Source organism: Rhinoderma darwinii, chromosome 1 (genome assembly GCF_050947455.1).
Source record: "Rhinoderma darwinii isolate aRhiDar2 chromosome 1, aRhiDar2.hap1, whole genome shotgun sequence".
Taxonomy (NCBI): domain Eukaryota; kingdom Metazoa; phylum Chordata; class Amphibia; order Anura; family Rhinodermatidae; genus Rhinoderma; species Rhinoderma darwinii.
This window is the reverse complement of record NC_134687.1, coordinates 442,079,201-442,096,981: the sequence shown is the minus strand read 5'-3', so window position 1 is coordinate 442,096,981 and position 17,781 is coordinate 442,079,201. Positions and strand designations below refer to the sequence as shown.

At 40.7% G+C, this 17,781-nt stretch overlaps 1 protein-coding gene across 2 annotated transcripts in view; it reads left to right on the top strand.

Moving 5' to 3' along the window:
• The window catches only part of CHEK2 (checkpoint kinase 2), a 118,789-nt gene that overhangs the window by 39,601 nt on the left and 61,407 nt on the right, over positions 1-17,781 (top strand). For both annotated transcript variants that reach the window (XR_012849588.1, XM_075831002.1), the window contains exons 5-8: positions 6,027-6,117; positions 8,793-8,898; positions 10,034-10,087; positions 17,369-17,433. Coding sequence is in view for 1 of the 2 variants with exons in the window: in XM_075831002.1 (XP_075687117.1) it covers positions 6,027-6,117; positions 8,793-8,898; positions 10,034-10,087; positions 17,369-17,433 (316 nt within the window). In the remaining variant the exon portion in view is untranslated. The remainder of the gene's footprint in view (positions 1-6,026; positions 6,118-8,792; positions 8,899-10,033; positions 10,088-17,368; positions 17,434-17,781) is intronic.

Below are 17,781 nucleotides of genomic sequence, written 5' to 3'. Positions count from 1 at the left end.
CTTCTGTAACAGAGCGATCGCTGTACCTGTCCGTTAGTACCGAGGGGGCCTGCTGTAATACACAGCCGACACCCGCAGCGTATGGAGCGGGCTCAGCACGTGAGCCGGCTCCATACATCAACCGCCACACCATGACGGGCAATTAAGTCATAGTGCGCAAAGGGGTTAATGCACAGCGGATGGTTCAAAGTGAAAATTGCAATTTTCCACTGATACGCCATTTTAGTGCATAATATGTTGTGCCCAGTTTGTGCCACAGAAGACAAATACCTCATAAAACGTTAAGCGGGTTTTCTTGGGTATGGCGACGCCATATGCGTGGGCACGCTGCAGGGCTCAGAAGGGAGGGAATGCCATTTTGCTTTTGGAACGCAGATTTTGCTTGGCAGTAGTTTTACTGTTTGGGGTTTTGCTGGTATTTCAGTTTATAATTTGGGGGCGTATGTAATCTGTGCGGAGTACATCAGGGCATAATAAGAGGGTATAATAATGGGGTAAATAAATAATAATACATAGATATGTGGCCGGTGTCGCACTGATAAATGGCGCCTGATCTTATCTGCTTTTGGAGCACTCTGCACATTTTGCATCGCCATATTCTGAAAGCCAGAACTTTTTTATTTTTTCACCACCGGAGCTATGTGAGGGCTTATTTGTTGCGGGACAATCTGTAGTTTTCATTGGTACCATTTTGGGGTACATGCGATTTTTTTATTTTTTTTTCCATCACTTTTTATTCAATTTTTTTGCAATCCTGAGCAAAAAACAGGAATTCTGACACCGTTTTTTTAGGTTTTCTTTTTGCGGCGCTCACCGTACGCTATAAATTAAATTTTTACTTTATTCTGCGGGTTGGTACGATTACGGCGATACCATATGTATATAGGTTTGGTCCTTTTTTTTAGCGTCTGCACAATAAAATGACTATTTATAAAAATAAAAAAAATTCTGTGTCGCCATATTCTGAGAGACATAATTTTTTTATTTTTTAGTCAAAAAAGCTGTGGAAGGGCTTGTTTTTTGCGGAACGGATAGAAGTTTTTATTGGTACTATTTTTGGGTACATGCGACTTTTTGATCACTTTTTATTCTTTATTTAGAGAGCGGTGGTGACCAAAAAAAATTGTGATTCTGTCGTAGTTTTTTTATTGATTTTTTTTTTTGGGGTGTTCATCTTGCGGGAAAAATAACATTACAGTTTTATAGTTGGGGTCGTTACGAACGCGTTGATACAAAATATGTGTACTTTTTTAACGTGTTCATTTTTTTTTCTATAATAAAAGTCTTCTTATAGGAATAAAAAGCATTTTGTGTTTATATCACTTATAACTTTTATTTTTACACTTTTTTTGTAAACATTTTTATTACTTTTTTTTTACTTTTTTCACTTGTCCCACTAGGGGACACTTAGACTTGCAGCTTTGATCGCTGCTAGAGTACATTACACTACACACGTAGTGTAATGTACTCCAACTGTCATTGTGACGTAACTGTCACTCTGACAGGAAGCCGAGGAGGTCCGGCCGGAGGCTGCTCCTCCGAGGCTTCCGTACATGTCAACCCGGAGGTCATTATCTGACCTCCGATTGCCACGACAAGCATCGGTAGCCCCCAAGATCACTTTGTGGGGGCTGCCGATGTGCTTCAAACCACTTAAATGCGGCGACGGCAATCCGTCGCCGCACTTAAGGGGTTCATTGCCGAAAGCAGCTGCGATGGTCCGCTGTCCGGCGAGACTGATATGTCAGCTGTCTAGGACAGCTGTCAGCGTGCGCCTGTCACTCTGTGTTTACACAGAGTGACAGTTTTAAATACTGACGAAAATGAACGTCCTGGGGCAGGAACTAGCAGCCGACCAGGACGTTAATTTTCGTCATTGGTCGAGAAAGGGTTAAAGGAGCCAGTTGGACCACTCCAGGATCTAGTTTGATATTTTTAGTAGCCAGACAATAAGAACTCTCATAAAAATCATAGAAAATAAAACACAAAGTCAGACGCCAGCACTACATTTTTCGACACATTGGCTACCTGGCAAATGAGATTTGCCCAGCGCTAGGCAGATGTGCTTAAAATAACACTCCGGGCAAAATTGTCACTCACTGTTATGCCTAGTTCAGGGCAGAGGGGGCAATGCATGACATAAGGATTCAATAAAACGCCAAAGAGACAATCCTTAAAGGCAATGTACAACTTTGAAAAAAAGTTTTTTCTTAAATAAAAATGTATGATTGTTGCAACTTTAAATTATTTTTAATAAAATGTAATTACAGACTTTTTCAGTTACAGCTGCTTTGTATCCTGTATACAGAGCAGCTGTATCTAGCGCTGACACCTGAATCCATCAGGTCTGACTGGTTCAGTGATAGCGGGTCCTTCATGTCTCCGATATGCAGGATCCATCTGTTATCGATCACTTCTAAGTTATGAACCGTCAGAGACATTCAGGACCAGTTGACCTGACAGATACAGGTTTCAGCACACGATACAGCTGCTCTGTATGCAGAATACAAAGCAACTGTATCTCAAAGTGTAATTACATTTTATTAAAAATTATTTTTAAAGTTGCACCAATTGCACTGATACATTTTTATTGAAAAAAAAATAATTCAAAGGTGTACATGGCCTTTAACATGGAGTCCATGTGCTAATATTTGAGAAACTTGCATCTAAATCCAAATTCTTTTATCTAAAATGTGTCCGATTGTACCACAAGATTGCAGCACGAGCATACATTTTCAAAAGCAAGTTATTTTCAAGCAGAATCAGTTTACCCTTATTTCCGATTAGGATTCAGACAGTCCGCATAGTGTAGCAAGCTGCGCTGTTCTGTCAAGTATAAAAAAAAAAAAATATTTGAGGGGGAAAAACGGATCACGATGAATGTCATATCGTCATGAATTATGTAAAAATGGAAGTCCTAATGCCAGTGTGAACAATCTCTATATTGCTTTGGGTATAAAATAATAAACTTAAAGGGTGAGTACCTGTTAAACGCCCCTTGCTACAGCTCTGACACCCACATTCGCTTCTGGTCTCTGAAGCTCTGACTGCATTCACATGCCATTCATGGCAGCATTACCACTAAAGCCAGCGATGAACGGCACATGACAGCAGCCGGAGCTTCCAAGACCAGAGCGGCGGTGATTGGGGGTGTCTGTGCTGGAGCGGAAATGGTTTGAGAAGATGGGTACCTGTTAGTTTATTATTTTATATTCTCTTCTGTCCTTCAAAAGATTTAGGCCCCATGCACACGAACTTGCTTTTGCGGCCGCATTTCCCCCGAAAATCCACGTGAGAATTGTGGCCCCATTCATTCCTATGGGGCCATGCACACGACGGTGGTTTTCACGGTCTGTGCATGGCCCAGGAGCCCGGACCGCAGAAAGAATAGGCATGTCTTATTATGGCCGTGTTCTGCGGTTCAGGCTCATAGAAAATAATGGACGCGGCCATGTGCACGGCCCGTGATTTGCGGGCGGCTTGCGGGTGACACTCCGCTGCCGGCCGACCCGAAAATCACGGCCGTGCACATGGCTACGGTCGTGCACATGGCTACGGTCGTGTGCATGAGGCCTTAAAGAGGCTCTGTCACCAGATTCTCAAATCCCTATCTCCTATTGCATGTGATCGGCGCTGCAATGTAGAGAACAGTAAAGTTTTTTTTGTTTTTTTTTGAAAAACGTTCATTTTTGGCCAAGTTATGAGCTATTTTATATATATATATATATATATATATATATGCAAATGAGCTTTGAAATGGACAACTGGACGTTTTTTTTTCGTTCTGTCCAACTGGGCGTGTATTGTGTTTAACTGGGCGTGTTTACGTGTATGACGCTCACCAATCAGTGACCAGTCAGCATCATACACATCTCCATTGATTTACACAGCAGCGATGTGCAGCCACATAAACAGAGATTAACGTTAATCAAGTGTCCTGATAATGAATACACATGATCATCCAGCCTGGACGTCATGTGTATTCAGAATCCTGACACTTCTGAATCTTTTCTGTGAGATTCCAGCAAGCCACGCGTAATCTCGCGAGATTACGAGGTAAACGAGATTTTGTTTCCCTTGCTGGAAATCTCACAGAAAAGATTCAGAAGTGTCAGGATTCTGAATACACATGACGTCCAGGCTGGATGATCATGTGTATTCATTATCAGGACACTTGATTAACGTTAATCTCTGTTTATGTGGCTGCACATCGCTGCTGTGTAAATCAATGGAGATGTGTATGATGCCGACTGGTCACTGATTGGTGAGCGTCATACACGTAAACACGCCCAGTTAAACACACAATACACGCCCAGTTGGACAGAACGAAAAAAAAACGCCCAGTTGTCCATTTCAAAGCTAATTTGCATATATATATATATATATATATATATATATATATATATATATATTAGCTCATAACATGGCCAAAAATGAACGTTTCAAAAAAAAAAAAAAAAAAAAACACAACACGTTACTGTTATCTACATTGCAGCGCCGATCACATGCAATAGGAGATAGGAATTTGAGAATCTGGTGACAGAGCCTCTTTGAGGTTATTCCAGGTTAACACTTTTATGTAACACAGCGGCTTTTATTGGGCGCTGTTCACACAGTTCCTTCGTAGAGGGTACTATTGCGCTTTCCGGCACTCTTGACAGCAAAAATACCGCAGTTATCTAGCGTGCAATTTTTGCAATCTACATGACGGAAGCCTTGATGCACCACGTTTTGAATCCATGGGGTCTGTCGGTCACTATTCAGATCCATAGTACAGTGGATCCGACACAGCATCATGGCTTTCGTAATAAATGGATCGATGACGCCAGTGTTGGGCTACATTCACACGAGCCCCTTGATAAAGCTACATGCGAAACGCGCGTCGGGGCGCTACCTCACATCTCGGGTCACACCAGTACTCTTTTAAGCATGGGTAAGTGCACTAACTAGGCTATGTAAGGTCTTATGTATGTATATCTAATGCACTAGTCACTTTAAATACGCATAAGCTTTTATATTGAGCTTCTTACACTTTGTTTCTGTGTTATCCTGATTCATGCCTACCTATGTAGATATATCCCATATTGGAGTTAACATCAATAAGACCTCTCATGCTATATATAATGTGTGTGCATATCTCTGATTAATGTACATGTATATTGGTGATCCAGATACAGACTTGTTTTAGATTCTCTGTTTTTGTTGGTATTAATAAAGATTGTCTATTTTTCATACTCGATAGCTATGGACTCTCTTGTTCTCTAGTTTGTATATTTCATTATTAGAGTCCTTATCTCTACTAACTTGAGTGGGTGGTTGAGACTTGCTTCCCACCCAGATACTTATGTGTCCTGTGGGACTTCTTGTCTAATTACATTCACACGAGCGTATCGGAATCACGCGCGTGAAAATCGCACGTGAATCTGGTCTGTTATGCATCAGTCATTTGCGAGTGGCATGCGTTATTCACGCACTCGCAAAGCACAGCCTGTTTTTTTTTATTATTGTGATTTTCAATTGAGTTGATGTGTAAATCACGCACAGCACACGGATGTATATAGGACATGCAGTGAGTTTTACGCAACGGGGACACACTGCGTGAAAACTTCTGCATGTGTGAATGGCCCCATTGAGATCAATGGATCCGTGTGCTGCGCGTGATTTCCCTGCGCAGCACACGGATGCTATTCACGTTCGTCCGAATGAGCCCTTAACTGCGTCTAAAATATTTTCTTTTTATGTAATTGGTTTACTGTTACATAACTAGTTTGGTATTATTTTTAGCCTCTAGAAAATGTCAAGGTTTCCATTGCTTTTGACAACAAGAATAGCATAGCAAGTAGCGCTATTCTCGCAGTGAAAATGGTAGAAATCCTGATAGATTGACCTCATCGATTTATAAAGCAGTCTATCGCCAATAGTATGACAAATACATGACGCCAGTGTGATCAGAGCATAAAATATTTGTTTTTTAAATAATTTACATTTTTACTATTCAATACATAGTTATTTGGAAGTCTTTTCAGTTTTTGTATTTACAGATTTGTTGGCAGATGATCAGTCCGTTTATCCAATAGAGTTCAGAGACCAGTATATCATGTCAAAAACTATTGGAAGGTAGGTAAAAAACTTTTGTACAACGTTTTAATTTAAAAAAAAAAAAAAAAAAAAAAACACCAAAAGCTGTAGATGTGTATTTGCTCTAGTGCAGACAGAAATGTTGTGTTTAACATGCATATTTTGGGATTTTTATATCTTCAATTATTCACTCTATAAATGGGCTGAGTGGGTGGGCTCTTTCTGGCGTGATAAGAGCTGCTCTCTGTGCTTTGATCAATCAGATATCTCCCCTGCTGCTCCCCACCAATCTCACAGCATGAAATTAGGCCACAATACACAATTTTTTGGGAAGCGGGCCTGCACAAAAATGTATTTTCCACTAAATGGTTATGTTTCCCATGGAAAATAATTTCTATTGTGGGGACTATTGTGCATTTGCATTGCCCCACATGTATTTTTTTCAGACAAAGGTAAACTGAATGCAGCAGTTTTAAAGAAAATATATGCTAAGAATGCATGTATAGTTAAAGAGGCTCTGTCACCACATTATAAGTGCCCTATCCCCTACATAATCTGATAGGCGCTGTAATGTAGATAACAGCAGTGGTTTTTATTTAGAAAAACGATAGACCAAGTTATGACCTATTTTAGATTTATGCTAATGACTTTCTTAATAGACAACTGGGTGTGTTTTTAGCTTTTGGCCAAGTGGGCGTTGTAAAGGGAAGTCTATGACGCAGACAAATCAGCGTCATACACTTCCCTCCATTCATGTACTCCGCACATTGTGATCTTGCGAGATCACGATGTGCTGTCACTTACTCACACATTAACTTTACTGATGTGTCTTGAGAGTGAATAGACATTACCTCCAGCTAGGCCACGATGTCTATTCACAACCCGACACTTAGGTAACGTTTGTGTGGGACTTACTCACACAGCACATCGAGATCACGCTGTCCTGTCATTCACAGCGTGATCTCGCGAGATCACGCTTGCTGTCCTTAAGTCCCACACAAACGTTACCGAAGTGTCGGGAGTGTGAATAGACATCGCGTCCTGGCTGGAAGCAATGTCTATTCACTCTCAAGACACTTCAGTAAAGTTAACGTGGGTGTATGTGACAGTACATCATGATCTCGCATGTGCGGAGTACATGAATGGAGAGAAGTGTATGACGCTGATTGGTCACTGATTAGTCAGCGTCATACACTTCTCTCCACAACGCCCACTTGGTTAAAAAGTAAAACCCGCCCAGTTGTCTATTAAGAAAGTCATTAGCATAAAGCTAAAATAGGTCATAACTCCGTCAAAAATGATAGTTTTTCTAAATAAAAACCACTGCTGTTATCTACATTACAGCGCCGGTCACATTATGTATGAGATAGGACACTTATAATGTGGTGACAGAGCCTCTTTAATATCACAATATTCAAATTTTGAAGCATGAACAGTATGTGTGCTGATCAGAGATATAACCGTTATCGTTAAAGAAGCACTCCAGCGTTTTTATTTTTGCTTATGTAGTGCAGCATAGCCTATTATTAAAGAATAATGTAGAGGCTCTTGTGTATGCCTTGTGTTGACCTGTTATTTATAAGTTGTCTGCCATCTTGGTTCTTTCATCAGCTCTGATATGGTTCCCCCTAATGTAGCCTACATTTCCCATGATTCTCCTGACTTTGCAGGGGGTGGAGTCTCACTACACTGCACTGTGCTCTGCTCTGAGCTCTATCTAAGGGCAGCAAGTGATAGATCATTGGCCTAGAACTTCTGAACTAACACTGCAGAGTCTACAGTGTATCCTATGTGATGCAGCTTCACATTGCTCTCCCTGCCTCCTAAAATCTCCTAAATACACTGGACTCTGCACTCACAGATAGCATAGACAATGTGAGTCAGGGGAGTTCATAACTCTGCAGCTAATCATTGTATGGACCATTATATCACTCGACTCCTTGTCCCATACGGACAAAATAATATCTTCAGCAGCACTATATGCGTGGGGGACTTCCAGTGAAACAAGGAGGATGGGGAGGGGTCTCTGAACTTCCAGGAGGGATTTGATTAGTGATGATGTAATCCTGTAGTTAACACAGTTATCTACAGCGGAAAGGCTGACGTCCTGTCTACAAATGAGATCATGGTCTATTTTGGTGGTCGGACTGAGTTGTCCATAATGAAAGGGTTCAAAATGTATAGATGCAACTGAGCTAGGAAGAAACAAATGACACTGTTAGAATATTGCTGGTGAGTTAGCATGATATGTGCAAAAAAAATTATTTGCCAGAGTGCTTCTTTAATAATAATTGTTTTGTCCATGGCCAGGTTAATGGGATTGTCCGCTTTTGACTATCCCTTTTTGTTAGAAAGGTCCCTTGAAAACACGGTGTGATTGCCTGCAAACAAATGTTCCATTTCTCGTGCAGCGACACAGCATGGAAAATTAACCATTTCATGGTGCCCAGTGAAATCAAAAGGCTGTCCATGTAATGCACAGACCTGCCGTTTTTTTTAATAGAGAATGGGCTGGTCTTTGAAACCACTCTTGCTCTTGATTAGAGGTTATGATTCCAGGACCCCCCCCACCCTATTAACTCAGACTGCCCCCATTTTAGAAATGAAGCAACCTGTTTAAGTGTTGAGGAAAGAAGGATATGTGCCGAGCTGTTCTTTAGATTTTAATACAGGCTTTTGTCACACTTTTCTGAACACATCTTCTGTTACTGCAGTGGAGCTTGTGGAGAAGTCAAATTGGCTTTTGAAAAATCAACATGCAAGAAGGTTGCTGTGAAAATTATAAGTAAAAGAAAGTTCTCTTTGAGTTCTTCATGCCTCGTAAGTAAGATTTCAGCAGACATTTGCAGTTGTAACACTAATCAATAGGATCACACACCACCATCATAGTTGTCTTGATGCATCCAGTAATTAGGACAGCCACTGATTCCTGCCACAGCAACTTCCCTTTTACGTGGCTAACCAGGGATGATGTTCTAAAAAAAAAATAAGTGCCAGGGCTTTAATGTCTACAGAGGTACTTGGCTGTGGAGCTGCCCAGTTTTTTTTTCAATATTTGTGGGTGTGGCCATGAAAATAATTTGACCCACATAGGGTCTGACTAATACCACCATACCTTTCGAGAATATTAAACACCTATACAAAGACTATTCCCACCATACAGTAACCCCTTAGTTCCTCTTCATAGTAATAATGTTTCTTTACTGCTCTTACACAGTAGCAGTGCCTTTCACTTCGTAAAAGATCCCCTACTTAGTAAAAGTGCCCTTCACACGGTAATAGCGCCTCCTTATGGGCCCCTGCTTAGTAAAAGTGCCCATCACACATTGCTCGAGCCCCCACACAGTAAAAGCGCCCTCTAAGTAAGCCCCAACATAGTTAGTGCTTCTTTAGTGCCCCCACATATTAAAGAAGCACTCCAGCAATACTTTTTGTTTTCTTCACTTCTCATGCGGACGCACCAGCAATATTCTAACAGTGTCATTTGTTTCTTCCTAGCTCAGGGGCATCCATACATTTTGAACCCTTTCATTATGTGTCATGTGATCTCCGTCTGACCACCAGAATAGACCATGTGTAGACAGGAGGTCATTTCTCCTGTGAACTACAGGATTACATCACCTGTCAATCAGACTCCCCTTTTCACCTCTACCCCTTGCTTTTTTGAGTCAAGTAGAGTGCGATATGTTGAGATCCTCATTTTATTTATAGATGTATACAGTAATACGTGGCCTAGTTTTGGTCGCTTGTTCTTTGATATCAATTTATTGTTGCAATAATTGAGTTGTCATTCTACAGAGGTTCTGTGCTGTTTGTTAAATGGTGAATTTAATGGTGATTGATTTTTATTTTTTTCTGAAGTTGAACGTTCTTGAAGCTTTATTAACTGCTGTAAATACCCAATTTCTTTCTTGTCATGTCAGGTTTATTTAATCTTTTTTTTTTTTTTTTGCAGGACCAGTCCATCTCGGTTGACACAGAAATTGAAATTCTAAAAAAAATAAACCATGTAAGTAAAACACTTAAATTCGGTTTAACATAATGGCTTTCCAATATTTATTGAAATGCTAATTAGAAATGCTAAAAAAAAAGCTTACAATTTGTGCAATTAGCGTTAAATTCCTTATGGCATAAAGTGTATGTTCTCTTTTAAACACTATTTTACTGTCCTGCAAATAAGTCAATTTGTAAATGCTTTGCATTATTCACCTTATACTGATCCTGAGATACAGCCTGTATTATATCCTAGATTTGCATTCACAATTCTGCAACCTTCTGAGCTGAAATCTCCATTCCTTGCTTGATGTATGTACATCACCTGCTCTAATGATTTACATTCTGGGTACTGTGATGTGATATAAGAAAGCTATCTCACTGCAATGTTGACGCCCCGGTTCGGCTCTGTTCACATCTGCGTTGGCTTTTTGTTTTACTGTAAAGTCATATGAACATTTAATACGGAAGTGCCAGATGCATCACATGACTGACCCCAACGGCACCCGACAGATCCCATTGACTTTATTTGGTTCAGTCAGGATTCTGTCACGTTTTACCGGGGGAAAAAATAAAAGGTTACTGAACTTTTTTCCAGAATCTTTGACCAGATCTGCTCTTAAGGGATCCTCCAATACAGATGTGAACAAAGCCTAAGCTGTACGTTTGTGGCTGCTGTCAAGACTTTTGCCTGTTTCTAATAACAACGTGCAGAATTGTGAAATGCAGCTCTGAACTATGAGGCCGAATGCATACGTTGCGTATTACGTGCGGTTTTGCCGCACATATTCGCTTGCGGCAAAACCAAAGTATAATCCAGTACCAGCAAAGTCTGAGATTCCAAGTAATCTCATGTCCACGCTGCGGTATTTTTCAGGACGTAAATTGACCTGCAGTGCGTATTTTCAAAACATATCAATTTATCTCGTTATTCCGCTTGCGAATTCTATCCCTGTAGTTGTAAAGAAATACGCAGCAAAACCCGCAGCATGAAAATGCAGCTATTTACGCAGCAAAACGTAAAAAACGCACCTTCAAGTGCGTTTTTTTTCTTGCAAATTCCTTGCGCTTTTGCTGCGTATTTTCCGCTTCAAAATATGCAACATGTGCATGTAGCCTAATACAGGCTGTAACTAGGTATGAGTACAAGACAACTTTGTAAATACTTAGCTCTTCATATAGATTTAGGCCTTATTCACACGAGCGTATTTCACGTCCGTGTTACGCGCGTTAAAACAACGGACGTCACAGGGACCTATGCGAGTCAATGGGGCCATTCAGACATTGTGTTTTTCACACAGCGTGTGTCTGCTGCATGAAACTCACTGCATGTCCTATACTTGTGCGTTTTTTGCGCATCACGCACCCATTGAAGTCTATGGTGCGTGAAACAAAACGGACAGCACACGGACGTCATCTGTGTGCTGTCCGTGTTTTTCACACACCAGTTGCTAAAGGAATGATGAAGAAAAAATTAACCCCTTAGTGACCAAGCTTGTTTGGACCATAATGACCAAGCCAAATTTGTCAAATCTGGTATGTGTGACTTTATCAGAGAATAACTCTGTGAAAGTTTTGAATATCCAAGTAATTCTGACATTGTTTTTTCGTCACATGTTGTACTTTATTTTAGTGGTAAAAGTAGACTGATACGATTTGCGGAAATAACTTAAAAAATAGAAAAATTGAAGAAATTTTGTAAAAATTATCATTTTTCCCTATTTTTAACTGCAATATGTCACATATGTACACACATACTGTACAATTTTTTTTATTAAATATATATTTCAATCTCTTTACTCTATTTTGGCAGCACTTTTGAAAAAAAAAATTAATTTTTGAGCAATTTAGAGGACTTACAAGTTAAGTAATAATTTTATAAATTTTGTAGTACATTTTGTTTTCCTGCACCAAGCCAGGTTTTCATAGGCTCATAGGTGTCAGAGTGATGGAAACCCCCACAAGTGACCCCATTTTGAAAACTAGACCCCTTAAGGTATTTATTAAGGGGTGTTGTAAGTATTTTGACCCCACAGTTTTTTTGTAAGAATTCATGCAAAGCAGGCATAAAAAAATATAATTTAACTTTTTTCATAAAAGTATCACTTTGAAGACCGATTTCTTTGTAAAGCGACCATGAGAATGAAGAAACACACCCAAAAATCTATCACCCTGTTTCTCCTGTTTTCAAAAATGCCCCCATTGTGACCCTAATGCGTTGCCTGGACACACGACAGGGCTTGAAAGGAAGGGAGCACCCAGAGGCTTTCAGAACTCATATTTTGCTTGAAAATGTTTTAGGCCCCACTGTATATTTGGAGAGGTTTTGAACTACCAGAACGATAGAAACTCCCCATAAACGACCCCATTTAGAAAACTAGACCCCTTAAGGTATTTATCTAGGGGTGTAGTGAGTATTTTGACCCCACAGTTTTTTGCTAAATTTAATGCATAGCAGGTGAAAAAATATAAAAATTCACTTTTTTAATAAAAGTATCACTTTGAAGACCGATTTCTTTGTAAAGCGAACATGAAAATGAAGAAACACACCCCAAAATCTATCACCCTGTTTCTCCTGTTTTCAAAAATACTCTCATTGTTGCCATAATCTGCTTATTAGACGTGTGGCTGGGCCAAAAAGAGAGGGAGCACCCTTTGGCTTTCAGGGCACAATTGAATAAATTCTAGGCCCCATATCATGCATTTAGAGGCATTGAACTGCCTGAACAAAAAAAAACCACGCAGAAATGACCCCATTTTAAAAACTAAACCCCTAAAGCTATTCATCTAGTGGTGTAGTGGGCATGCGGACCAAAAATTTTTTAAAGGAGGAAATAATGGGTATCATTTCAGACACTATGGGTATATAATGTTTTCTTCAAGCTTTTATTACGTTTCCACATGAAATAGAGGAGACGTGGTAGAAGGTTATTTTGTTAGAAATACGCCACATTAATAAATTTGTGCGGCACAGAATAGAAGTGAAGCCGTGTATTCATAACGGATACATGTTGCTATAGACGTATTTGCCTGTACTTATGACTATGTCTTGCTGAAGAAGCAGTTGGTGCCATTATGATGTCATTGTGGACAGAATTCTGTCCTAATATAAAATCAGTCAGAGAGGAAAAAATAAACTGTACTGGAGTGACGGGCAATATCTTCAAACAAATGGAGGAAAATGTATCCAACTATGTTGCAAACTCGAGTCTGTTCACTAGATAGAAGAACACCTGCAGGGCTGTCATGACAAGGATTTTTTTTTTCAGTGACTGGTTGTACAACGTCTCTTTAGCTCCATCAATCCTTATGAGGGACGAATGTGCCAAGTGACGCGGTACACCATAACAGACCCCTGCCCGGCAAGGTAGGAACCGCTATGTGCACAAAACAACCAATCACCTACAGAATATATAAAAGGACAGTGTCCAAAACCATCTATAGGAACAGTAAAGGATCACTAATCCCCAAAATGATGTCAGTATTTCCAGAAGAACCGTAACAAAGCCCATGGTGTATTGATAAGGAACAGCTCAATTATTAGAGATCCTCCAAATAAAAAAAAAAGATCATGCCCGTATCACGGTACAGAATTAGGAATGTAACAGCTGTATGTGGCAGGACATAGTCATAAGAACAGTCAAAATAAAAAAATTGTGGATGTGGGATTTTGTACTGGACAATTAATTCCAGCACTTGATCACCCACAAATAAATAAAAAAAATCATAAGGGGTAAAATTAGTTTCACGGTCTGAAAAAAATGTGCTCTACAACCTCTCCCACAAGAAATAATCCCTACTTGGAAAGCCCACGAACTAAAAAGAAAATATAAAGAAATTGACTCCCTAAAAAGGCCCCCAACTCATTATTTTTTTTTGTGTTAAATTCTAGTAATTTGCAACCGTGTGAAAGGTTTCGAAACAGGGGTAGTTACAAAGGGCTGGTTTTGATGGACACATGGGGCAATAAAAGCGGGTATCCCTCCTCCTGCCATGCCTGCTACATACCCGACACCTTTTTTGGGGATATTTTTGGGTCTCAGTGGAGGGAATAGGGTGTAAAAAGTGGCGCTCTGAAAGCCTGCGCACATCCTCAGATTCGCAGGATTGTGCCGGTATAGTGGACTCAAAAAGGAGATGCTCAATGACCTTCTCCTGAAATTGAAGGAAAGTGAGCGTTCCTTGGGCTTTTTTGAAAATAACAAAACTGTTATAGGTAGCAACCTGGATGAGGTAGATTGCTACCTTTTTGTACCAGGCCTTATTTTTGCGCTTCACCAGGTAAGGCTGAAGCACCTGGTCGGAAAGGTCTACACCCCCCATAAATTTGTTGTAGTCTGTTACCCAGACAGGTTTCTGCTTTGCAGTGGTAGCCCCCCTCTCCGTAATTGCCACAGTGGTGTCCGTGTGTACGGTGGACAGCATGTAGACATCCTTCTTGTCGGCCCACTTCACTGCAAGCAATTCCTGACTTGCAAGGGCCATGGATGTTCCCTTTCCCAAACGCCTGGACACCAACTGTTGTGGGAGTCCCACTCTGTTCTTCCGTACTGTCCCACAGGCCCCTGTATTTGCAGCATGGAGGGCTTTATAAAGGGCAACGCTGGTATAAAAATTGTCTGTATAGACGTGGTACCCCTTGTGCAGAAATGGCTCCATTAGGTTCCACACAATTTTGCCAGAGGTGCCAATAGTTTCTGGGCAGCCTGGGGTATAAATTTGGCAGTCCCTGCCTTCATAGATTTTGAAACCGCAGGTGTAACCCGTTGTGCTCTCGCAAACTTTGTACAATTTCACCCCATATCTGGCTCGTTTGGAAGGGATGAATTGACGAAAGGAAAGACGCCCTTTGAAGCTCATGAGCGATTCATCTACTGACAAATTTTTGTCAGGGGTGTACAACTTTAAAAATAAATCATTTAGAAGGGTGATTAATGGCCTTAATTTATTAAGCCGATCATAAGCTGGGTCACTTCTTGGGGGGACTTGGGAATTATCAGTAAAATGCATGAATCGCATTAGGGCCTCATAGCGGTTTCTGGACATCACTGCTGCAAATACAGGGGTAGCGTGGACAGCACTACAAGTCCAGTAGGACCGGACAGAGGGTTTTTTAACCAAACCCATATTGAGGGTAATGCCTAAAAATTTTTTTATTTCTGGGACACTTGTGGGGCTCCACATTCTGGAGTACATAGATGCAGGCTTTTGTAGAACAAACTGCCTAGCATACAGATTAGTCTGCTGGACTATCAAGTCTAGGACCGTATCACATATAAATAAATTAAAAAAATTATAGGGGGTAAAATTTTGGACGTCGACACTAATTCCTGGGGTCGCTTCAAATTGGGGTACTTGGGGGGAAAATGATAGTGCAGGATCCCACATCACGGGAGGGACTGCAACACTCGGCCCTGCACTTGACACCTCTACAGCGACTGACGTATCCACCACCATAGGACTATGGGGTTCAGCGGTGGAATTAGAATCGTCACTGTCACTGTCTGGAACAAATTCTGAAGCGGTGTCTGTTTCGCTTTCAGAAGTGTCGGAACATAGCAAGGCGTAGGCTTGCTCCGCACTGTACATACGCTGAGACATATTTATAGATGTGTATGTATGTATATATATATATATATATATATATATATATATATATATATATATATATATATGCCCTATAAGTCCTAACCCTAAAGTAAACCTAAAATCCTAAAAACGACACAAATATTTTATTTTTTTTATATATATATTTTTTTTATATATTTTTTTTTTTTTTTATATAACAGACGTAAAATTAATTCTAAACGGCCCTAAACACGAACGCTAAACTAGCCCTAACCCTAAAGTAACGCTAAACTAACGGTACACTAGCACTAACGCTAAACTAGAACTAACGGTAAACTAGCACTAACGCTAAACTAGCGCTGACGCTAATCTAGCGCTGACGCTAATATAGATTTGATATATTATATATATATATATATATATATGTGTGTGTGTATAAGAACTATGATTTTTTTATCACTTTCTTTCTTCACAGCACAGGACTTAGACTGATTTCTCTCTCCTCTCAGAACAACTACAATGGGAGGAGAGAGAAACACAGCCCTTGTCCTGGGTTTATCACAGGTTTATCATAGGTTTTATCACAGAGATCACCTGATCAGGGACCAGTCACAACGGTCCCTGATTGTTGCTGTGCCAGATGACGACACAGGTAAGTTATGCAAAGCGCACTCGGGCGCCATTTTGGGGGGGGGGGGAATCGGACCGTGGGGGGGGGGATCGGACCGGGGGGGGGGGAATCGGACATGAAGGGGAATCGGACGGGGGGGGGGGGATCGGACGTGGGAGGGGGGGGCGCACTATTTACCCGTTCTCTCTTCTCTCTAAGGAGTTATTCCATGAGAGGAGAGAGAAATGGCGATTATCCACCGGTTTAGCGTGAACGCCGTGAAATAGCGATTCACGGCGATCACGTGACCAGAGACCACTCGTTATGGTCTCTGGTCGTTGCCCCGAACTCCGGTAGCTGAGAGAACGGAGCCCCGATCTTTAATTTCGGCGCTACTTTAGGCTAATGCGATCACGTTAAAAGGCGTCGCATTAGCCTAAAGCCCATTAGTGAGGAACGTAAAAAGGCGTACTGTTGGTCACTAAGGGGTTAAACCACTTTTTTTTTTTGCTGACGTAAAAAACTCGTGACATACCGATGATATACATGCGTAAAAAACGCAGATGCGCACCACGCAAAACGGACACACTTGTGTGAATTAGGCCTTAGTCACATGAGCATATTTCACGTCTGTGTTACACGCGTTAAAACAACGGACGTCACACGGACCTATGCAAGTCAATGGGGCCATTCAGACATTCAGTGTTTTTCACGCAGCGTGTGTCCGATGCGTGAAACTCACTGCATGTCCTATACTTGTGCGTTTTTTGCGCATCACACACCCATTAAAGTCAGTGGGTGCGTGAAAATCACGGACGCACATCCGTGTGCTGTCCATGATTCACGCAACAGTTGCTAAAGAAATGATGAGAAAAAGAAAAACACCTTTTTCAGTTTTTTGTTTTTTTCCCTGACTTAAAAAAACGTGTGAGATACGGATGACCTAAGTGCGTAAAAAACGCAGACGCGCACAGTACATTTATGTCACATGCAACTGCAACGCAGGAAAAACAAGTTTATGTGCGCAAAACAGACACGTTCGTATGAATTAGACTTTATTCTATGTATGAACTGTAAAAGTGTTTCTTAATTCCCGATTTATTTATTGTTGTACTGCAGCCTTGCCTAATTAAGATTGAAAATTTTATGGATTCTGAAGATTTCTTTTACATTGTGCTGGAACTGTGAGTACACAAAATATTAATGCTCATTTTCCATAAAGAGACTCTTATTTATGTCATTCTTGGATTCTTTTTATTGAATGAATCTGATCAAAGAATCCCTTCTCTTTTTTTATGAAATACCATATATTTTTTTTCCACTCTTTATTCCTTATGCAAGTAGCCAGTACATATTCCCGGATATATTGATTATATAAATTTATGTTTTTGTAGCATACCTAAAGGGATTCTCGTGGACTTTAACCCCTTCCCGCACCTTGACGTAACTGCACGTCAAGATGAGCAGTAACTTCGCGCACCTCGACGTGCAGTTACGTCTGTACTTGGACAGTTAACCGCTGCACGGCGCTA